The sequence below is a fragment of the Mus caroli genome, chromosome 11 (genome assembly GCF_900094665.2).
Source record: "Mus caroli chromosome 11, CAROLI_EIJ_v1.1, whole genome shotgun sequence".
Lineage (NCBI taxonomy): Eukaryota > Metazoa > Chordata > Mammalia > Rodentia > Muridae > Mus > Mus caroli.
The window spans coordinates 8,242,663-8,267,346 of record NC_034580.1 but is presented as its reverse complement, the minus strand read 5'-3'; the positions used below and the strand labels follow the sequence as shown (position 1 = coordinate 8,267,346).

The 24,684-nt window shown below is 44.6% G+C and overlaps 1 protein-coding gene across 10 annotated transcripts in view; it reads right to left on the bottom strand.

Moving 5' to 3' along the window:
• The window catches only part of Ikzf1 (IKAROS family zinc finger 1), an 89,096-nt gene that overhangs the window by 23,102 nt on the left and 41,310 nt on the right, over nucleotides 1-24,684 (bottom strand). For 7 of the 10 annotated variants that reach the window (XM_029483814.1, XM_029483813.1, XM_029483815.1 and 4 more), the window contains exon 4: nucleotides 1,978-2,238. The exons of the other annotated variants lie outside the window; for them this stretch is intronic. In XM_029483814.1, the coding sequence (XP_029339674.1) occupies nucleotides 1,978-2,238 (261 nt within the window). The remainder of the gene's footprint in view (nucleotides 1-1,977; nucleotides 2,239-24,684) is intronic. 10 annotated transcript variants of the gene reach the window in all.

Below are 24,684 nucleotides of genomic sequence, written 5' to 3'. Positions count from 1 at the left end.
AAGAGCTTAGCATATTGGGGTAGGTATGATACTTAGTCACTATTTGTTGAGGGAAGTATGTAGCAAATATCAGGTACCCTCCCAGATCTGTTGATAGCAGGTTTAATCATTACATGTAATTTTTCTTCTTCTTCTTTTTTAAAATCAAGGCAGGCAGTCATATGTTAGCAATTTACTACACTAGAATTTGATTCATTTGTCAAATATCTAAGGGGATTTTTACTGTACAGTCAGAGGTTTGCTCTCTATCAGCAGTGGTTTGCTACAGGCCGTAGACTGGTTGAGCAACTGTCACAGGGTTCTCCATGTTAATTTCTTCTGCCTCACAGAAGGCAAGAGCAAGGCTACCTTCACATTTGATTTCTCAGGGCTGGGTATGTCAGGTCTATTTCTACGAGTGACTTGAGAACTAAAGGCTCCTCTAAGAAAAGCCAAATTTGCCTAATTTTAGAGCTAAACTTTTGTTGAAGACAAACATTTATTTAAGTATCATCTTATAAATCATTTGTACATATACTATACATGGAATATATAATTTTAGAAACTGCTTCTGTCCATATATAAAACCCAACCTTGGAAACGCCTTCATTCCTTGGTGATGACACTACTGCTCTATACCTGTTCTAGCTCCTGATTCCTCTTTGGATAACACACACTTGTTGAGTCCCATGTAAGAAACAGACAAGGCTGTCATTTCCAAGCCATCTTCCTCAGCTTCCTGAGATAATCTAGTAAAATGCGCTATCATTCATCTGTGCTTGTTTTTCTCCCTCCTGGACACTGCAGTAGCAGATGCCAGCCTTCTCATGCCCCAAAGAAGCCAGTATATGGGTAGTGATAGCCCAGGCTCTCTACGTTTTACATGTGAGCTTTCTGTGGCTGTAAGAGTTGGGTGAATTTGCCAGGTTATAATATCTACCTTTCAAGAAACTTCTATGGAAAGAAGAGTAATGTTTCTCTTTAGTTTTGTCCTCAAAGAAACCTTATACCATGCAAACAATTGTCCTGAACACCACTGATGGTTCTAGGAAGCCTCTTTAGTGTCCTTAGTGATGGTGGAGTAACAGTTACGTTGAACAAGGAGCTGACTGTTCATATACATGTGGAACAGGAGTAGAATAGCCGATTGAAGCTGGTTAGGCTTCCCACAGTGCCAGTGGCAGGGGTAGGCATGGCTCTTGAACATTTTCTTAGTTTTGAATAGACTATTGCATTCTCTTATTCTCTTAAAGCCTTGTGCAAACCTTCTACCGTAATAGGAGTTTGGCAGAAAGTCCCCTACTGCTCTGGGATGAAAACTTGTGGCAATAGGGCCAGCTGACTCAGAGACTCAGACTGGAGGGTGAACCACTTTATGCTGACCCACACCCTTTCCAAAAAAACTGTTTTGCTGCTAGGCTAATGCCTCACTAATGATTCACTAATGCCTCAGAATAGAGAATCCCAAGTGTTAACAAGATTAAAACAAGTATTCTCTGTAGTTTCTCAATGGGAAATTTGTGAAGTCAGTTTTGGTGTGTCTCTAGCTTCTGATCTTGTCTTGTGAAGGATGGACACTTTGGACATGAGAGTCAGCACTGTGGCTGGGATTTTTCTTTTTCTTTTTTCTATCGAGTATACTATCATAGTCTCAGAAGCTGACACACACATGCTGTTAGCTTTTTCTTTCGTTCAAAGGGTTGATTATGTACATGCCGAGAAGACCTTTCAAACACTGCCCCAGAATAAGAAAGCTGTGCCTCAGTACAACTTGGGAGCTATTTATAAGTAACTGCCGCCCTGCTAGTCCATGGGGAACTTGCTTCAAGACCACATTCCTTTTCCCACCCTCCTCTGCACTTTGAACTTAGGGACTGTGCGTGCTAGGTAGGTGCTCTACAATACTAAGTTGCATCCCCAGCCCTTGACAGTACATTTTGCTCCTTCAGCCCCCACAGGACCTCAGGAGACACTCAAGGGAAAACTCCCAGGCCTTACCAGTATGACTTCTTTTGTGAACCATGAGCACATTGGGCCCGATGCAAACGATCCCACAGATATCACACTTTAGTTTTCCGTTAGGAAGTCGAATGCCTCCAACTCCTGACAAAGCCGAGCTGCCTTGGTCCCTGTGGGAGCCATTCATTTTCTCTCCCGAGGCATCAAGCATTCGTAAATCCTCTGCACATTCTTCCCCATTCATTTCACAGGCACGCCCATTCTCTTCATCACTCTGAGACTCTACTTTAACATTACTGGCTGAAAGAGACAACACAGGAGGCCGCTCAGTGTCACTGCAAAAACAAGTCACAAGATAGCAACACAGCAGCAACAAGGCATCAAATAGACAGTTGGAGCTTCTAAGCAGTTTTGAGCCTGTACCTCAAGGCGGGCAGTCTGACTGGTGCATGCACCAAGCTTCCAGAGAGTGTGGATGGTACCTACGGGATGCACTTAGGGATGCAGGGACAGATGCAGGTCTGAACGGGTGAGTATTTTCTTATGCATATGCACAATAAATTTGGAACAGCTCTTTGCTGTTTGGACCTCTGATTCCAACTCCCTTGTCCAAGTTCCGTTTTCTTAGCAATTGGCTTTCTTTTTTATCTTATAGCAGCATACCTCAGCCTGTGTCCTAGGGTGGAGGTGTCCTCACATCTCCTTCATTTGCTAAGAGGTTAGCTGGAATAGTTTATGAATGCAACAGGTAACAGTCTTTCAAAGAGGAAGATGCTTGTAGGTTAACAAATAAACACCGCTATTGACTCTGCTGGAGTCCCAGCACAAGTCATGTAGTTTTGTTATTCGCCTACTTATTTTAAAAGAAAATACAACACATTGTATAAACATGCCCCTGAAACACTAATGGTACAGTGATGAATCCCACATGCAATGGCCAGTGGAAACTGTAGTCATAATTTCTCACAGTGCTTTTTATAGGTGCATAAGAGTTAGGGAGGTATGGGCTGCTCTAAGTAAAATAACCAGTGAGGTGACTAACATAATTAAGAAGCAGGCATTTGCTTTTCATTTGTGTGTATGTGGGAGTGTCTGCTCGTATGTATGTGCACTGTGTGCAGCTTTGTGGGACTAGAGCTTCAGGCTTTTGTGAACCACCAAATGCGGGTGCTTAGAACTAAATCTGGGTCCTCTGCAAGACAGTCAATTACTATTAACCATTGATCTGTATCTCCAGCCTCTATTTGACATAACTTCTGAGGAGCACTTTTGGTCAAGGATTCTCAAAGTTTGGTCCCAGAGCAGCAGCCAGGACATGGCCATAGAGGATGTCTGAAGTGTGCTCTTCTGGGTTTCCCCAACCCTTCTGGTTCCCAAATTCTGGGGTGAATTCAGCTGTGTGTTTAAATCGACCCTGGAGGGGAATCTAAGGTCACTTTACAATGGAGAATATTGAGTTAAAGGAGCCCACCTGCTTCACGGCCTGAGAGAGAATCTTATTTCCCAAATTTCTCTTGACTGGGACATTTGAGATTCTGACACCAAGAGAAAAATGGCTGGCCTGGAGGCGTGGCACCTTTATTTAAAGGCGCAGTGGTTTTATGCAGGTCATCTGACTTCTCTGTGCCTCATTCCTCATCTGTAAATACAGGAGCTTTCATAGCCATGGCCAGCCCGGGGCAGCTGAGAGGACCGAGGAAAGGAACAGTCGACTGGGGCACAGCAAGTGACATCCACCAAGGCTCTGCCTGACCTCGACAGTGCTTACTGTACTTACCTTGTCCTAGACCTCTGGTACTTTAATGGCACTTGCCATTTAACCTCACAACAACTCAAAAGGGGCACACCATTACCATCCTATAGTTTGTAGTGGTAGAGGTTCAGTCAAAGAACTTGCTATGGTCACAGAGCTAGCAACTTGCTAGCTCTAGATCTGGGAGGTCTCCGCACAGAGGCCTCCAGTGCCTACTTACTGCCAATATTATCCTATTAGCTCTTTGCAGAAAAGACTTACTGGCTTAGTAATGGCATGAGACGTACAAACTGGAGCATGGGCTCTGAGGTCCTGGAAGTGAGAATGAACTCTGAGGCTGAATTCCGCACATATCCAGGACAACACTGAGAAATTTTGTAATGGGGAATTCTCTAAAAGCTTTTCCCTACAAGACTCTGATCCGAAACTTTGCAAATCAGCAGTCCTTACTTCCCTCAGAGGCCAGATCCTATCCATGTGGCAAGAGAGGAAAGGTCTGCGGTTCACAGAGTGGTGATTAGTGACACTGGACTCTGAAGTAGCGATTCTTAGGTTATCTTTGGGTAGATTAAAATTCACCAGTATCTGCACTCACATGGCTATGGTTTGGAAAAACACTTCCCAAAGGCTCATTCAGGGTGAGAATTTGTTCTGAGGTGGGACCTGGTGGGAAGTCCTTAGATGGCTAGTGATGTCCCCTCAAAAAGACTGTGGGACTCTATTGTCCCCGTTGGTCCTTTCTACTTCCCAACTTTTGATGTGTGATTGGCTCTGACACATGCTCCCATCACTATCATTGGCCACTCTCACCAAAGCCTTCCCTGCTGGTTTGCCTGGAACCTCTAGAGCCTAACCAAATACACGTTTCTCTGTGAACCCCTTGCTTTGGGTTTTCACTTAGCAATGCAAAGCTGACTAAGAGGAAGACAGGCCTGTGCTAGAGCAATGTCCTATCTAGCCACTTAAGTCCCTTACCAGATGTAGAACACCACACCCAGCTTCTTATCCCCCACAATTACAAGCTAAATGAACTTACATTGTTTATATGCTAACTAGTCTGTGGAATCTTTGTTGTAGCAACAGACCATAGACTATGTTAGCACGGTAAAACTACAAAAATCTCAACCTCTGGTTATTTTTCAATTCTCTCTCTCTCTCTCTCTCTCTCTCTCTCTCTCTCTCTAAGTGAAACTAGGTAGTAAAAGATTCCATGAAGAAAATCATAGCTCGTGTGGCAAGTTCTTAGCCATGACAGCTAAGACACAGAACTGCAGCAAAGTGTATGAACCGGAAGCATCCGCAGCTGGGTAAAAATCACCTTGTGGAAGAACATGTGTTGGGATGATCCCCTTAGCATGTTCCTGACTCCACTGGACTCCACTGAGGTAAAGGAGGCTGTGATCCTGCTTTCCTGAGCACACTGCATGCAGGGCAGAGAAGAACATGCCAGCTGTAAGCATTTTTCTGTATGAATAAAAACATCAGAGTTCATGTGCAATCCTCTGGGGGCATTTCTTGGCACATGCCACTAATGCCTATGTGGGTGCTTCCCAGAGAAGGCCAGGACAGCAGGGTGCATGGGCAGTAACATTCAGGCTTCTCATACCAGGAGCAGCTCTCCTCTAGCAGGCTGCTTGCAAAATGAGGGAGAGTGGAGAGTCAGGAGGAAGCAGGTTATGAATCAGGTGATGGGTGCTGCTTTCTAGGCTACTGGCTTCCTAAAAGCCACCGAGGGCCTATCACTAGGGTGACTAGGGCACCTGAAGGCAGGGCTTTGGCATTTCTGCCTTCTGGATAGTACAGGAAGGATGACCAGTAGTCAGAAAGTTAAAGACTGAAAGTTTATGTTTTTGAGAAAGAAGATACAGTGTCTGCAGATGCCTGTGGGTGTAAGCAGTGGGGACGCAGCAGGCTGTACACACATCTTGCTGAGCTGGGACTTGTGGCTGTGATGCAGACACTCCCAGCCATGTTTTGACTTGGGAGGTCTGTGAGGTCTAACGGAGATGAGTGACCAGAGAGAAGATGATTTGGCAAAAAAACAGGTTACACTGTCAGCATGAGGAATTTAAGATTCCTGCTATGTGAAGGGTTTCTATACAAACATGGGGAAGGCCCTCATATCTCTGGGGATAAATGCAAAGAGGGTGCTTGCTAAATAAGGAATCTGACAGATTTCTATTCAACCAAAAAGGTTGTCCATGACAACAAGGGACTCTGTCTAGAACTGTTTAGCTGTGGCATTCCTTCAGTGAGATGCTACATATAAGGAATAGACTCACACATACTTTGTAAGCTCTATCCCTAGTCTACTACTGAGAACAACGGGGAGTTTGATGAAGTGCTTCACTGAGTTGATTAAATATAAAACATGAATGGAGTCTTGTGAATATTCCCCCTGTCCCCCCAAAGCTCTGGATTCAACCTACTCTTCCAGATACTGACAGATAATGGATGAGGCCAATTTGAGTGTTTACAAAACATGGCTTATGTTAACATGATATTTTCAAACCCCTTATAAAAGCTACCTTGCTTCTCAGTTGTTACTTAAAATGGAGAAAACAAAAAACCCTCTCACTATGTATTTTAGAGGCACACCAGCATAGTCACCCTGCTGTCCTAAGAGAATGTCCCTCCTGACCCGAGTGTGGCAAGGCCTCTCGCATCTAGGAAAAGGTTAGAATGAAAGACTCTGGAGAAGTGAAGGAACTCAGGCCAGCAGGAACCAGGAGGCCTGACTTGGCTGCCAAGTGTGCTGTACCCTTGTGAACAACTGAACATTTTTAATGCAGAGGTGTAATGTGCAGGGTAGGCTCTGGGTCACAGATTTGATGTCTACATTGTTATTCCCCTTGCATCTTAATATTTACTAGAAAAGTAGTATTTCAGAATGTATAATGTGATTTTCCCATTGGAAAATAATTCTGAAGTTGTCATTCTAGCCTGGTTTTATGTCAGGTAAAGAAAATGTTCAATATTTTAAATGGAAAAAGGCAGATGCAAGTGTAAAGATGCATCTTTACAATAACTGTAGCTAATAAGCAAAGTTATTAAATATATAAGGTATATTTTGATTTAGTTGTGATAATAGGTGAAGACCTGAGACACATATGTATGTGCAGATTGGTGTTTTTTATTTCCTCTAAAGGAGCCAGCAGTGTGGTGGGAGGCAGAGACAAGGGATTAGGAGGAACCAGGCCACCCTCCATTAACTCCCTGGGAAACTTGAAGCTATCCTGAACAACATGGCACCTTGTCTAAAATCCAGAACAAATTGTAAGCATTATTTAGAACAAATTGCATGACTTAATATCATTTAAAAATAGTTAAAATAATAAGGTTTCTACCTAATCAAGCCTATTTTAGAAATAATCTTATTTGATGTTTTAGCCTTCAAATACAATGAAGTCAGAGATGGAAATATAACAGAAAATGAAAACTTATTAAGAAAGAAGAATTTTAAGGCATATTTAAATTTTTTGGGGGTATCTAGGGACTCAAAATGGGATAAAGATGGCAGAGGAGGCCAAAAGTTTGTTTTAACTTCCAGAAGGAAGCCTGTAGGTCAGTTCTCAAGCCTGACCACAAGGTGGCGATATTGGCCCAGAACAGTTTGGTTGTTGTTGGGCGGAGACTTGAGGCTCAACCAACCATTTGTTCCAGAAAGATACAACTGAGGGGAAGAGAGAAAGAAAAAGAGATAGTATTACTATGAACTCATCTTTATAAGCAGATAGACATGAAAAACATAAAAACATTTCTCATGTTTCAGAACATCTCCCACTGTCATTTTTTTCCCATCCTGAAAACCTCACCCACTGCTTGGACAGGAGGTAATGCTGGGCTTTGCCCACTCCTCAGGCTTAATGAAAATGTGTCTTAGAATGTGCGATCTTACCATTATGAGCACTTGACTTACCAAAACATTTCAAAACTGTGATTGGCCGGCTCAAAATTAACATGACTTCCTGCCCTGGCACTCTCACAGCTCACACACAAAAATGTGTTATGTGAATATATATGCTTACATGAAGAAGTAAATCTCAAATTCTTATCTTAACATTGAACTGAAGAACTAATTAAGAGGAGAAATATCTTAACAAACTTCTTATATTCTGGAGAGGGAAGTCTATCTGGCCTTTGACCAGGAGCATACTGAGATGGCTAAATACTGTACTTCCCAAGTAGTGTCTGATAACAGGACATCATAAATCTAACGCTGCTGACATCTCAATATTAAGAATAGAGTTGTAAGATGTCAGCAAGCTGGTCTTAGGGTGTAATTTGGTGGTAGAGCATGTGCTTCGGTTTGATCTGAAGCACGACGCACAGACAAAGCTCTTCTCAAAGTGATGCCAATACACTCTGCTTTCTGCTGCTGCTTCATAAGATTAAACATTTTATTGATACAAGGTCTGAAGGCTTAAGACCTAAGGGGTCTAACAACCTGTAACACTTTTGCATTAATTCTACTTGCATTTAAAAAAAAAAAGCCTTCTCTATTCTTGAAAATACTCCTTATGGTTGCCCAAATATAGTTATCATTTTCAACTTTCAATATATTGAGATGAAATTACCATATAGTTTTTGGCTCAGCAGCTCCGAGGAGAGCTGGTAGGCTGCATGCACGCTAACATGGCGCATGCTTACGTGGCGAGCCACCACAGAAGAATGGGCTGGAAACCCATGAGTTTGAGTTTTTCTTCTCTGTTCTGAGGTTAGCACTCCAGAGCAAGGGAAAGACGGTGCACCTTTTTTTTTTTTTCCTGTCACACAAAATTGCACAAGTTATCTGAAAAGATGTTGGTTTGTTTGATGCTGACAGGAAGCATGGACCACAAAGTTGTTGATCACAGTTTTAATCAGGACCCTGCTGAGCAGCCTCCCAGTGAGACACCCACTGTGGGTACATTAGTTCCTTTCCTTTCCTTTCCTTTCTTTCTTTCTTTCTTTCTTTCTTTCTTTCTTTCTTTCTTTCTTTCTTTCTTTCTTTCTTTCTTTCTTTCTTTCTTTCTTTCCAATTTTTATTAGGTATTTTCTTCATTTACATTTCAAATGCTATCCCGAAAGTCCCCTATAATCCTCTCACTATCTGATCCTTACTGGTGAGGCAGAGGCAGAGGGAGGGGAGGGGGCAGGGACAGAGGGAGGGGGCAGGGGCAGGGGCAGAAGCAGAGGCAGGAATATCATTGCAAATTTAAGGTGAGTCTGGGCATCCCAGAGCAGTCTAGGCCAGCCAGGACTAATAGGGAAACCCTGCCTCAGAAGCAAAACAAAGATCAATCAAACAACCCCCTCACCCTCTGTCTTTGCACTTTATTGTATCAATGACACACTGGATGCTGGGTGTTTAATGATAGAACGGCAAACATTTAGTCCATGTCACTTTCAAGTTATAAAGGAAGGTGTTGATGAGAGAACATGCAAGTGGTGGTGTCTGTGTGATGGAACTGACCGTGAAATGAACATCTGTTTTCTAGAAGCAAAGCAGATACTTACGAGAGAAAGATTTGGGAATTATTGCATGAAAATCCCTAAAGCCATCAGCCCCATATGCAACTGCAACAGAGAAGGCAAAAAGAAAGCCAGGTTGTCAAATCATCACTAACACAAGAGTGCAGAAGGCAGTGCTGCTTTCACAAGGCAATGCTACTGTGTAAAACCACCAGCTAGCTGCTAATTTGTTATTGTTGTCTTCAGACAAGCTACAGAAAAGTCACTCCTCAGAGCAGGACCTCTGAACTGTGAGCCAGCTCCGATGGGCTCAACGGCCTAGAACATCCTAGAACCAATAGCAACCATTCAGTAGTACTGGCTGAGTGTGCTCTTGGCCACATCACAGTCTCACACGGGAGAACACACGTCTGCACAATCAGTGTGCTTCCTCATGGGTAGTCTGCCCCTGAAACGCTCTTCATTTGCTTTTTTTTTTTTTTTGGTCTTTTCTTTTTTGTATCCAAAGAAAATGAAAACATTTCCCATCAGCCTGTTGGATAGGGAATTGCTGCTCCAAAAGGAGCTACCAGATTTCCGTAGGTATTGCTTAGTAATTGCCTTTGAAAATGGCACCAAGCCCCATGCTTGTAGTGTTCCGCAGGCCGTTCCTAGTGAGTTCCAATTCCTAAGATCTGTTATACTCTGTACACGTGTCTGTGTGTGTATATGTACATGCATGCACACCGGGTGCACGCTCACATGATTTCTTTTCCAAAACGTCAGCCAGAATTGTATACACAAAGTAGCTGGCTAAATTAAACTTCTGGGATCAACTACGGACTCAGCAGGAAAAAAAGGCTGATGGACTTCAGGAAAAAGACATAGTTATCAAACTTTGCTTAAGTCATTGTTTCTCAAATTTGTTTGGCCACAGAACCTTCCCTTTTTCCCCGTGAAAAACTTTATGTATGTGGATACTACATGTGCAGTTGTGTGGATACGTATGTGGAGACATCAACGTGTGATGTTTCCTTAATTGCTCTAGACATTATCACCATCACCATCATCACCATCAAATCTTTTTATAAAAAAATTATCTATCTATCTATCTATCTATCTATCTATCTATCTATCTATCTATCTAATGTATATGAGTAAACTGTAGCTGTCTTTAGGCACACCAGGAGAAGACATCAGATCCCACTAGAGATGGTTGTGAGCCACCATTATGGTTGTTGGGAGTTGAACTCAGGACCCCTGGAAGAGCAGTCAGTGCTCTCAACTGCTGATCCATCTCTCCAGCCCCCATCATCATCTTTTGAAATAGGGCTTCTCACTAAATTTGTACATTGCCAATCCAACTGCACTGGCTAGCCAGAAAGCTCAGGGGTTGGCCGCCTGTTGCTCCCCCTGCTACTGTGGGGATTACAGGTGTTCATTGCCATGCCCGGAGTTTACATTTTTACTATTTAATGTAAAGACCATGATGCTGGGTCATGAAATGTTGATTCCCTTCCAAAAGAATTAATCCTTTGTCTACCATAACTCAAGTCAGTCTGCTAATTTTCATCCTTAACCAAAAATCTACCAAAAGCTTAAAAGCAAAATATAGTACCAGTTGCTAAGTTCTGTCTGGCATAGTAAAGTGGAATTGATACAGATACAATGGCTGGACTTAGAAAAAGCATTCTATGGTGTTCTAAGTGGGTAGGAATTATGGCAGACAGGAAACCCCTGATCTATGCAAAAATCCAGTCTCTCATAGCAGCAACTCAGTGGGTCTGTCAGGTGCACACAAACTGTTTTCCACAGACAGCCTCTAAGCCACACTGTGGGCCTTTGAGGTAGACACCATCACTGTTTTGGCAGTAAGCGATCTTGGGCTCACAGGAAGGTCTATACTTTGCATTAAGCATAGTGTTTAGCATGTAAATGTGAAAAGTAAAATTTTTGGTGTTTAGCACAGAAATACGAAAATTAAAGTCAAAGCTAGTTACATGACACTCATAATTCAAAAGACAGAGTTTTGCAAGCAGCCTTCTTTTGGGTGGTTGTAAGGCACTGGGAAATGTGTAAGTTTTGCCACTGCATTCACACACTTAAGTGTGCACCCCCATGCATATGTGTATACTTGCCTGAATATGGTCACACTGGGTGACTGCATTTACATGTTTCCGAATGACAAACACATGGCCAGCTAATAACTTGCAGGGTGTTGCAAATACAACTGCCTAGTTGTGCCTGCTCTGTGGTCCTTACAGCTAAGCCTGGTGTTCTTCATGTACACACAGAGGCAGGAAGCTCAGAGGTCACTGAGAGTACCTTGGATAATGTTCCCAGATTTCTTATAGAAGCTCTGAATCAGGACACAGTTCCTGGCTGCCTGCTCTTTTGCAGCCGTCTTCAGGTGCAAGCTCATTGCCCTGTGATATACCCTGTGAAGTCTATACACTATCCCATCAGAAGCAGCTCACCCCACGATGGGACCTAGGGAGCACCGTGCGATTTTTGGCTTTGTCCTCTTTTCTCAGACAGTCTACTGCAGCTTTAAGCCACTGTTTTATGAAATAGCACAGATTAAAAAATAAATTTTTTTGAGACAGGATCACACTATGAAGCTCTGGCTGTCTTAGAACTTGCTATGTAGACTGGGCAGGCCTTGGATGCACAGAGATCCATCTGCCTCTTCTTCTTCTTCTTCTTCTTCTTCTTCTTCTTCTTCTTCTTCTTCTTCTTCTTCTTCTTCTTCTTCTTCTTCTTCTTCTTCTTCTTCTTCTNCTTCTTCTTCTTCTTCTTCTTCTTCTTCTTCTTCTTCTTCTTCTTCTTCTTCTTCTTCTTCTTCTTCTTCTTCTTCTTCTTCTTTTTTGTTTTTTTCCAGACAGGGTTTCTCGGTGTAGCCCTGGCTGTCCTGGAACTTACTCTGTAGACCACACTGGCCTTGAACTCAGAAATTCGCCGGCCTGTGCTTCCCAAGTGCTGGGATTAAAGGAGTGTGCCACCATGCCTGGCTCTGCCTCTGCTTGAGTGCCAGCATTAATGGTGTCTGTCTTTACTCTTGGCTTCATTGAGAATTTGTACAAGTCTTTTAAGAATCACAAAATATATCTTTTACAAACTTCTCTGCTAGGGACTTCTGATTTCCAAATTCTTGTGATCACCATCATATAGCATGCTGTAATCTCCTCAGATTCTGAATCCTATTTGAACTGCCAAACCTGTGCACGTCATGGAAAACAGGTTGACATTACAGAAACCACTTTTTGGTCTGTATTAGCTGTGTATCTCATGAGTGGCTCCTGATGCTGCACCCAAGGGAGAGGCTGAAAACTATTTGAGATTTTCAGAATGACAGGGCCTCTGCTTCTCTGTCAGGTCCAAGAGGGCCAATGACAATTTCCTGTGGAAGGTAATTTGGTTCAGATTTGTATTTACAAGAATTCAGGAATTTGTTGTAGCTTGGTTTTACATCCCATAATTTTTACATCATGCTAACTCTTCAGTCACAGGAAAGTGATTATATATATATATATATATATATATATATACACAAAGGTCCATTAGCAGTGGCCTTGGCAGTCCTTACAGATCTAAAGAACTAAAGAAGGGGAAGCCTATGGGTGTGGTTGAGTCAGCAAGGGATAGGACTGCAAAGGGCAAGCAGAGAAGAGGACCAGGTCCCCACAGGCACTATAGACAGATACATTTGTTCTTAAGCCTCCCTGTTGGTTGGGCTGATCAGGGTTTTCTCACGGGAAGAGGACACTAGCTAGATGACATCACTGACAGAAGACATTGTGGTTCCAGCCTTGCAAAGAAACAGCTAAGATACAAAGAAGCCCCACGTCCCACCTGTGGACACAGTGGAGAGGTGGGTTGGCGTGCAGTCTTACACCTACTCAAGTGACTTCCACCACTCACCCAGATGCAGAGTCAGAAGAGCTGTGAGGCTATCCCAACTCTTTCAACCATCTCCTCCTGTTGGGACATCAGAGGTCCTTCTGTGTAGGCTACCATGCTCTGCATGCCTCCAGGCATTCAAGTATAGAAAGAGCAGGCAGCAGAACTATGCCAAGGCCCAGAGAACAGGATGCACCTGGGCTGCCTCCTGCCTGCCACTCCTGTGCCCTTTAGGCACCAGACAGCTACCCATCTACAAACCCACCCTCTCCCCAAGGCCTAGCTTTTTTCCTACTTCTCCATGTGTGTCAATAAACAAGGTTCTAGCCAATGAATCCACCAGAGCTCCTCCATGGCCACCCACAAAGTCCAATGATCATCCCAGTTTCTTTGAGAAGGAGCCTCAGTTTCCCTGTTGTGCTCCAATCATACCCCTGCCACTGCCCAGCCCAGGCTGGGTCTGTGTTATCTCCTGACTGTGCTTCCTGCTCATCATTGTCCACCTGCCTAGGTTTTCTGTGCACTGTGGGCTGTGGCCTTTGGGCTCCCATCCCTGCACACGTGTCTATCAGACTGAGGCTGTCGCCTTCCCTGAGTCCCTATGATCACATCTGACTTCCATATGGCCCAGCAGTCTACAGTGCTCTATGAGAGAACTGAAAATCTTGTGTCAAAACTCCTCTACTTCTGGCAACTGCTATCATAGATCTCTTGTCAGATCACACTATTCAATAAATAAAGGGATGGACCTTAGGAAAATGCTAAAACAATAACCAAAGCTCACAAATTACCCATGCTTGCAAATGTTGTGGTTTCCACTTAACCATGCACATTCTTGTTCCAGAGCAATGCCCCACCCTCCACCCCACAGCCACCATTTGCACATGTCTTCCTGGCTTAAGTGACTTTCTGGGTCTGGGATGGAGACACCCAGATCATCTCTCCCCTAGAACCAGGCTGCCTACCCTCTGGACTCCTTGTGTTTGGTCCTCACAGTATTATGGAGTTGCAGGGCCGGCCCGATGATCATAACCTGGAGATGCTTCTTCGGAAGACCCTCCTCCCTCTTGCCTTTGGTCTTCACATAAGCCTATTCCAGATAAATGCCCAGCTCTGAATGCTCATGTGACCTGACCATAGCCATGCTCAGAAAGAGGCCATGGCTGACTAGCACTCAGTGTCACTTGGTAGCATGCACAGGAGGTACAGGATATCTGTGACACAGTTCAGCTAGAAAGCTCTCTACTTAATAACTACAATAGTTGGATAGTTTCAGAAATCCACTTCCAGTAATTGAGAAGTGTCAGAGTACATGGCGGAACACATTGGTGTTCATATGGAGTTTTAGGATGCATGCATATTTAGAGCAAAGTCAACAATGGGGAAAGTAATTTTTGACATTAATTTCATTCAGTGTCATACATCACTACAGTCTATGTCTACTGGCTCTCCAATCAAATGAATCCCTTGGCTTCCATTGGTTCTGGATGTTCTTGAACGTAGACATTTGTAAGTCTAGAGGCTATGATCTCATGGAAGGAAGAAACAGCTGACCATGTCCAGGTCAGGGGAGGCATCTGATGCTGGGCTTTTCCTCCTTGGTGGAAACTGTATCTTGTGCTGACTATCTGAGCTCACTTTCCTTATCCACCAAGTGGGAATAATCCCATCTGGTCTGTCAGGTTTGTGTGCCGAATCATGATAATACTCCACGGGCCTGAGAGGACAAGTAGTTAGCTTTGTGCTCAGCGCAAAGCCACAGGCTGGGAAGATAACGCTTTATCTTCTTGTCCACAAAGAATCCTATGGGCCTATGACATTGGCTACACCCAGCTACCGTTTGTCACCTTCCTCAAAATGGAACAGCAGCAGGAAGAGGGCTTGGCAGCTCACCCAGGACAATGGAGCCAGGGTAGAGGATGTTTGTATGTTCCAGCACTGAAATCCCTAACAGTGTTCTTCTGTTTCAGGATTTTGTTGGGGACTCATCTCATCTGTAGTATGTTTGAGGTGATCTTCCCCGTGCTTTAGGCTGTTGGGGGACATGGACGTTGGGGTCGTTCCCAACATCAGTTTGTCTTGCTCCCAGTTCCACCTGTCAGAAAATGCAGAGGACACAATGGAAGAGGGCAGTGTCCCCCTTTTTCTGGTTGTTGTAGATCACCTGGGTTAACCTTCAGTGCTGAGGGCAGGACCCAGGGCTGTGAAGACATGAGGCATGTGCTCTCCCATTAAATCACACCTCCAACCCTGTCCAGGCTTTGTCTATATTTTACAAACACAGTACTAAATTGTCACAGAGAACAAATCAGGTTAGAAAAAGCAATGTATGACTTAGAAATACAGAGATGGGTTCAGAATTTCGTTTAGAGAGGACAAGGAGAGAGCAACAATAATGGTTCTATTTAGATTTACAGGAGAATCTGGTTGTCTGGGGGAAAAAGTTTAGAGATATTTTATGAATGTTTTAAGTTTCTTGCTTTTTTGATATTTTTTTTAAAGAAGTGCTACATTTTCATCAAAAGCATTACTTCTTCACGTGTGTGGTACAAAGTATGCAAAATTGCCATGAGGAAGTTCCTAAACATCACCTGTAAGACCTGTGGTTCAAGAAGAAACACATAAGCATGAGAAAATTAAAACAATAATGAAAGCTTTAAAAACAGAGAACGGGAGTATTCTGATGAGTAAGGTGAACACGGTGTGGGCAGAGGAGGGGACCATTATTACAAAGGTGCTTGTTGTGTGTCTCATAGTAGGGTGGCATCATTTGAGGTCTTGGGTAGGAGTTGAAAGTTGAGATACTTATTTCCCATTTCATTTGAAATTCTGTGCAGTGAGAGACATCTTTACCAGATCACATGAGCCAGTATACTGAGGATAGAGGATACACTGGAATCTTGCTGGATAATTAGGCCATGCACCAGAGCACTAACTGCAGATGTCAGGAGGGACACCAGGAGGTTTCTTTGTTTATCTTCCAAAACTCGGGCCCTAGAAGGGCTGGGGAGACATAGTCAGAGGCACCTACCACAAAGTGAAGAGGTGGCCGTGTTCACTAGAGAAGTACAGAGGCTTGGGAGGAAGGAAGCCTGGAAGGGTCCCATGACAAGTTTAGTTGTTATCAGAGTAAAGTGGTATGAGCCAGCTAATGAGAGTTTCCATCCACTGCTAGGTGTGAGCTGAGTGAAGAGGTTACACATGGGTGGCCTTCCCAGCAACATACTTCTAAGAGTAACAAGTTGAACTGCCTGCTAATGCCAACCAGCAATTGGCAAAATGTAGGGCTGAAAACACTACATGGATTGTTGTACTTAACCTGGCTTCTTAAGTATTGTTCAGAAGCGTGCAGCTCTCACATGGGTGAGGTGTAGGGTATGCTGGTCCTTGAAATGAGTGGAACACATGCAAAGCAGAGCTGAGCACTCTAAGTCCTAGGGTGCTCAGGTGAAGAGAACATCAGATGGGTTAGCTCCTTGTGGCTATCCGTACATTCCCCATCCCCAGAACTGGCTTTGTGTCAGCCCCACCGATTCCAGAAGCCTAGGCCGAGCTTCAGGGTGGCTGAAGATAATGTAATCTCTCCTGGGACACACAGAGGGTGGATCCCCTGCTGTCCCTCCCTTCCAGAAGCCCAACGGGCTCCTGTCAGAATTCCAAGCAAAGAGTGACTCAGCAAAGAAGGGGGACTGATGGGAAGGATGTCGGTCTTTCTGCAGCCTTTGCAGCCACAGGTCCAGGTGTTGGCTGGCAGTGTGTGCCTTTGTCTGTGGAGAGGCACTTATGCACACTCAGGCTGAGAAATCAGGATTGGGGTGGTCAGTAGGCTTTGGACAACTTCACTCACAGGAGGCAATGAAACCCCAGATCTGCTTTGGTTATTTCTCCATGTGCTCCTCCCAGGAAACCTGTTTCTCAGGTGCCAGCTCAGATGGGGAGGAGCAGAGAGGATATCTGCAAGAGCTGGCTATGTGTACAGGAGAACAAGCTTGGGTCAGTGGCTGGGATATATGTGTGCTCATGGGGATGGATGTACTTGGCTGGCCTGGTGTACCAGAGCACAAGGTTGTGTGTATACAGAGTCATGACAAGAGTGCGTTAGTACAGGTGTATAGCACACATAGATCATATTTACAGGGACATTTTCATGGAGGATGAGAACAGTACAGATAGGGACCCATCGCTACTCTTCTGAATACGAGATTAGCTTATCTCCATGTTGAGACACATTCTCCAGAATTCTGGCTCTGGGGGCAGGAACTTGATGTTACAAACGGCATGCATGAGCTCCCTCTATATCTTAACAGAAATACATTTCTGTAGAGCAGTGGTTCTCAAACTGTGTTTTGTTACCCCTTTGTGGAGGCGTCCAGCAACCCTTTTAATATGGGCCACCTAAGATCATTGAAAACATAGATATTTATATTGTGATTCATAACAGTAGCACAATTATAGTTATGCAGTGGCAATAAAAAATAATTTTATGGGTGGGGTCACCACAACAGGAGGAACTGTATTAAAGGGTTGCAGCATAAGGAAGGTTGAGAACCACTGTTAAGAGGGTCTGGCCAAGGAACGGCAGCTGGTGGCAGAATTAGATTTGGGGGTTGCTAATTCACATGGTGAGAAGGCAGGACGTGCTGGGAGTCCAAGCCCTTCACTGTCTACGGGCAACTTACTGCTAACCTCAGCATAACAAAGCCTTTGCATTGGATGTTTCTTTTTGTATGGAGGTCTTCAAGGGTCATTCTCCCTTTTATTATTCTTCTTCCTTTCTGTTCTAGACTCCCATTACAGGAACTGAACATTACAAATGCTGACCACATTCTATATTGTTTGGTCATCATTGCAAAGCTCTCAGGTGTTAGTCATGACTGTGGTCCTAACATCTGGCCTCCAAGCTTTGGAAACTGCCATGGAAAATGGGCCCCCAGAGGCAAGCAAGCTCTATTCAGGCCCTCCTACCCCTACATTATCATTTCTGTGGGACTGAAGAATCACATGACATCACCAAGCTTCAGCTTCCTCCCAAGGAAATCCAGAAAAATAGCTGTCTCAGGGCTCCATGTGGTCCGAGCGGCCGGATAAGACACCCAGCACTCAGGAAATGCTGGCACCCTTTGTGCAGGTGCCATTACCTTTCTCTGAGCTCAGCTCATTACTCAGAAACCCCTAGCTTACTGGCACTTTCATCAAAATGTCACATCTCTTGGGAAGAACCTTCAAATACCACGTTTTTCCTAGTAGGGACCAGCCATTTCTTACCACCAGGCCATTGCAAAAAGTCCTGTCCTTATTAGCATTTCTTTGAAATGAGAGAATTTCTTTCTTCTTTCCTGTTTTTCTCATTGTATGATTCAATAGAACTTTATTGGGAAATGTATAGAAATGAGTAGTTTAAGTCATGTGCTCTTCCCAGTTAAAATCAGACGTATTAAGCACTTAGCATCTAGGTCAAGGCTACTGGTTCCCCCACAGTCCCCATAGTAGCCTGCGAGCTTTCCTTAGGTGAGGGAGCTGTGTTGAACATCTACCATGCATTTACTTGTTTAATTCTTGGAGCAACCCTTATAAATACTGCCCTCCCCAATCTTACCAGAGACAGAAGTAAGGCTCACAGACAACAGAGCTGCCCAGGGTTACTAGTGAGACTCAGCAAGCTATGAATGCACCCCACATTTATGGGACCTCATAGCCAGTTCCTCCCAGATAATTCCCTAAATCCTGACATGTTTTGTTTTAAATAAACTTTCTGCTTCTAAAGATTTTGAAACAAGGCCTTTCCAACAAGCCAATCACATCATTAGAGGAATGCAGCCATTCTAGAAATATGCTTCTAACCCCCGAGGGCGTCACTGGAGAACATTGTAGGAGAAAGATGTCTCTGGCTCAGGAGCATTTAGCTTGGCAGTACTATAAGAATACAGCACACACATACCCACTGCCCAAGAGCCATCATGGAGTACCAGCAGAAAGGGACCATGGGCCCTGGGTTCCTAGGGGGGCTCTTTAGAAGTCATGTATGTGGGAAGAGACCTGTAGGGGGCATGTAGGTGATCCTCTGCCTACTCAGAGTTATGGAGACAGTGTTCTGAAATCCACAGGGGGTGGGGGAGATAATAGTCTGGGAGCCATCCTAGGGCCCTATGGAAGCTGGGGTTCCCAGACAAGAGGAACTGTCTGAGGTGTTTGTTCAGCTGGTCACATGGTAGGAACTGGCTTTGGGATGGAGAAACTTCCAAGGAGGGGAGGAGACCATAACACCCAACAGGCAGAAATAGGGAAGTTGGGAGCCAAACAGAACAGGCATTTTAGAGGAAAAGCAGGATTATGAGGCAATGACTGAGAGGCCCTAGCCCCAAGGCAGATGTGTGAACCCCAACTGCCATTGTAGAAAATGATGGAATGGTCTACTTTGCTCACCATGCATCTGGCATAGCAGCTACGCAGCAGGAAGTCCTGGGCTTCCCAGAGCCAAACTTCTCTATTCTGTCCGCGTTCCTCCCTGCCTCTCCTATCCCATCCTGATCACTGTCCCCAGGAGGTGGGGCCATGCTTGGTGATTGTGACACTGTGTTGTGTGACATATTGTAACTGGGTTTCCACATCCTCTTGGCTGTATGGTAAGAGCTTGTGAAGAGGAACGAGGGTGAACACTGAAATATAGGAATGCAGGAAAAGAGGAAGCTGCACAAGACACCAGCCCAACTGAAATCAAAGAGCTATGGAGAACTGACAGAAAGGGAAGTAAGATTAGGGAATGATGCTGAGGGTTTAGCAGAGAGCTTGGGTCACACACAATACACACATGCACACAAACACACAAATATAGGCCCATGCACAGATACTGGCAGAGAATAGGCATGCACACACAAGATGGATCAACAGCAAACATGCCATTAGACCTATACAGATGCAAAAATACAAAAGACACATGCACACATGTGTCTTCTCACACACAGGCATGTGCACATGTATTTACACAGCTTTTCTTGAACATAAAATGAGAGTTTGAGCTCTGTATTCCTACTCTTTGCCAAAGAGTATGATGGCTACCTTAGTCTTGTGGGCTGAGAGGGGCTGCTCAGCTGTGCCCTGCATATTTGGCTCTATCTGCTATTTGATCCTAAAATGTAGGAACTCTTGATACTTCTGGTAGGCCACTCAGTTCTTTTTCTCTTGTATTTAAACAGCGAGAATAAAAACCACAATAAAATTTCCTTACATTTTAATAAAAATCTAGTGTTAGGACTGAGATAAAATCAAGCAAACAAGCAACAAAAATAGACTACTGAAACAGAGAATATATTTATATATATTAATACTTATAAAGGGCACATTTAGAAACCTCTACAACTCCGTTTTTTGAGTGAAGAGAACAGATGAAAGAGAATATCCTAGAAGAATGAGGAAAATTCCAAACCAACGTGTTAGTCTGCGGCACTCTGTTTGTGGAGATAATCAGCAAGCACAGGGTTGAGTCAAAGGCAGCCCACTAGTAGAGTGTGGACACCAAAAAGAAAAAGTCCTTATCTACCATGTCACAGGCTAGTGGCAGAGCCCGCAGGCCCCACAGAGGAGGCGAGAGAGTGGCCTGGGGCAAATGGAAGGCACCCTCACCAAGGCAGGGATTAAAGGTCACAGGCCTCTGTCCCAACTGTCTCCCTGCTCCAGAGAATTACCAGCCACCTTAGAGCCACTGTTGCTCTCACAACAAACTGATGTCCATGGAGACTTTCTATGCTAGTAGCTCTGAAGAGCTGTTCCTATTTGTTTACTGTCTTGCCATCTAGCATCTGAAACTTTGGAGGGACTTTGATGTGAGACTCGTGGCTTAGAGTACTGTGTGGTGTACACACATCTGTGTGTTTTTATGTCCAGCCCTGGGAAGGCCATGCACTGAGTGGGTGAAGGCTCTTCTGTGCTCATGTGTGCTCTGAGCATTCTTTACACAAGACATTTCTACTCAGATATTACCTACACTGGGTCCTAGATGATACACTGCACAAGGTACCTGTCCACCTGTATGGGCCAGGTGTGAAAGGAATTTCAGATGGCTCAGGCTTTCCCTGGAAAATGGAAGCTGGGGAAGATTCCCCTAGTGGAGGCTGGTGGGCAGGACTATGTAGAAGAGGGCTCAAGACTCTTTTGTCCACCTTCCATAGAAACCCTGGCCAGTCCTACACCTGTCATGCTGTCTTCAAGGCTTCTGATGGGCACATTCTTGGCCAGATGCTCTTCATGGTATTTTCTCTGTGTTACATATACAAACCATCATATTTTTGATCTCCAAGTATACATGTAAGCTGGAAATGCCAGATAATAGAACAGAAATGCTAGAGAATATGTAAAAATGTATGCCTGTAGATTCCTGGCATTCCATTTTCCCCTTGAGTTTCGACAAAAAAAATTCATTTCTAAACGTTGCTTCTTTGTTCTATATAGATGTACACGCTGTTAGAGATGGCTGCCTGGGTGCTGGGTCCCCTTCTGGTACCTCCCAGTCCACACTCAGAATGAGCAGCCCAATATGGCCACCTCAAGCTTATCATCTGCCTTCTGGGCTGGACTCATCAGGCTGAGCAAAGGCCTGTGCTCACACACATGCAGCTAAGGAAAAGAGGTCACCCAGCTCTTCCGTGCCATGCCAGGTAGCCCAGTAGTCACCACACACCCTTTACAATGTTTTCCTCTCTGTCCTCTTCCCTTAGTCCCCAGGAAGCTGCTCACAGCACAGGAGAGCTGATAAATATGTACTCAAACACACAAAAGGTAGACATGGTCCTCTAACTCTCATGTGGCAGGGGGACTCAGCAGAGGCCAGGAAACTGTGCCCTTCGAACAGATGTCAGGGATTCTGTGCTCTTGGGATGCTCCCCACACTCTAGCTCAGTGCCAGACTGGGTCCCAGAGTAAAAGGTTCTGGGTATGAGGTTTATTTGGGACACTGTGCTTCCTGAAGAGGTCAGGCCAAAGTTGCGGAACACAGAATGTCTTGGGGGAGAACTACTAAGAGGGTCATTGAAACTCTGTAATCAATGAAATGTTAGTATCTCACTAATAATTTAGGTATTTATGGAAATAAACACAAAAATAATAAAAGAAACACAGTTGGTATAACACAGCTAATATTGGAGCAAAAGCCTTATCAACCATGCCCTTGGCCATCCGTCTGCCAGCACAGCCTCTGGGACCCCACTGATCACTCAAGCTTAGGTGGAGGTGCTGGTTCTGGTTGCCTGTGCTTATCTGTGCCATTTGTTACCAGAATACCCTAACGGTCAGCACTTGTATCACTGAATGTAGTCACGTGACATATGGCTGTCCTACTTGTGCCATGTCACATAGATAGCTTAACCAATATCACCAGGATAGCATCACTTGTGACCCATGGTCATTTAACCTGTGTCGCCAGAGACTACACTAGATAGTCAGCCATGCTATGTGGTGACATCCACAGTGGCCTGGGAGAGGTGGCAAAGCTGAAACAGCTTGTCATTGCCAGTGATGGGGGAAGGGCTGATGTCAGGAAGATTAGGGCCTGTCAGTCCAAGCTCCTGGGAAATCCTGAATGGAAACCTGCTGGTGCAGGAACGCACACTCTCCCAATGTGCCTGTCCTGCTGCAGCCTCCAGGACTCTCATCCTCTTTGTGTCTCTCAACCTTACGAAGCAATCTGACTGTGAAAGCAAGGCAAGGTTGTACACTACAGTGAGCACCATCTCATTCTCCAACAACAAGGTTTAAACAACCTAAAACAGTTGATGGAAACGGGCACGGCATGAAATCGGCAAAGGTGCACTCTGCAGCGATGAAACACTCATGTCTCCATTACTGATGCTGCCAAGGCATGCCAAGGAGGGTTCCAAGTAAAACACATCCTTCTTTCCCCCTTTTTTCTCTCTCTCTTTCTTTTTTTAAAAGATTTATTTATTTTATGTTATATGAGAACACTCTTGCTCTCTTCAGACACACCAGAAGAGGGCGTCAGATCCCATTACAGATGGTTGTGAGCCACCACGTGGTTGCTGGGATTTGAACTCAGGACCTCTGGAAAAGCAGTCAGTGTCTTAACTACTGAGCCATCTCTCCAGCCCCTGTAAAACACATCCTTAACAAATACAGAAACATATTTGGACATCAACTTGGTGGCTTCTGTCACTTTTAAGCGACAGAAACACAACAGAAGCTTAACTAGGAAGAATCCAAAGACATCAGAGGCTGAAAGTGACAGTCTTGTGGCCTAACGACGCTAAGAACTTGTACACTCTTAAGAAGAGCAGTAGCTCTGTAGCTGGCCCGACCCCATCACTCTGCTCACTCAGTAATTCACATCTACTGCACCTCGCAGTGAAAAGGGTCCCAGGATGGGAAAGAAACAACAGTTAAAACCCAGATAAGCAAAGTTCTGAAGTGAAACTCATGCATTTCCTGGCAAATCCCTGAGACACCCACTCTGAGGGTGAGGACCCTGCTTTACAGACTGTAGTGGGGGGAAAAGACAGTTTCTTATCTAATCTCCAGCAGCCTAACAGAAGAGGAGACAGGACTCAGTATGAGAACAGAGAAGCCAGCTTAGAGCCAGGATTACTCAGGCAAGGCAACTTATTTTTGGTGGCCCGCAGGACCTGTGGGTTAACAAATGCAAGCATGGTTCCTGTCCCTAGGGTCCTAACCATCTGAAACCTGAGCAGAATTGAAAGGTTCAGGTCAATACTCTGGTTACGTGGGAGACCAGGGAAAGGCATGCTGAAGGGGTGAATACATGAATGTAGATGCGGGGGCATGGCTCAGTTGTATACCACATGCCAGTCATGTGCTGGTCTCACTCAACATCATTATCAACAACAATGTGTGCATGTACACACACACACACACACACACACAAAATCTTTAAAGACTGTTGGGGCAGGAGGTATCAAGCACATTCAACGAAAATTCTTTACACACAGTGGTTCAAGTCCACTGGAAATAGGATGGAGCAAGTTTGGAAGCTTTGGTCTTAACCACCACGTCCACCTCTGTGACATACGAAAGAGACTCTGTGGTACATAGGGAGACGAGAGCTTGTGTGTCAGACACGGCACAACAGTGCTGGGGTGACGAGCTCCATGAGTGGCCATGGCACCAGACACCAGGGGAACAGCCAGCCCTGTCCACAGATCTGTGCGCAGACAGCTTAGAACGGATGGCAGCTATGTGCAAAATGCACAGATGCCAGGTGGGGCAAGAGTGTGACGCTGGCTTCCATAGCCATGCTACTGGGAGAGTAGATGTGGAGCAAGCACAGAGCAACCTGAGATTAAAAACAGGAAATGGGTGAACTGAGTGCCCCTTCTGGGAAATGATGAAATGAAATGGGTTTCAACCTTAAGGTGTAACCATGAAAGGCTGAGTTCAATCAAGGTTGCTAAGCTGTATGCAGGGACATCCTTTTAAAAAGCAAAATCCTTATTGTTACTACAGTTCAACCCACTCCTTCAGTATCTTAAGAATACAGTGGTGAAGTCCTCAAAGAGTTCACCACATCACAAAAAGGGTACAACTCCTGAACAGCTGCAGAGTGGCGGATCATTCAGGGTTCCTCAGCCTGAACTCGCAGAGTTAATTACTAGGCGGTGTCTATGATGTTATAGAGAGGTGTTAACACACATAGATTA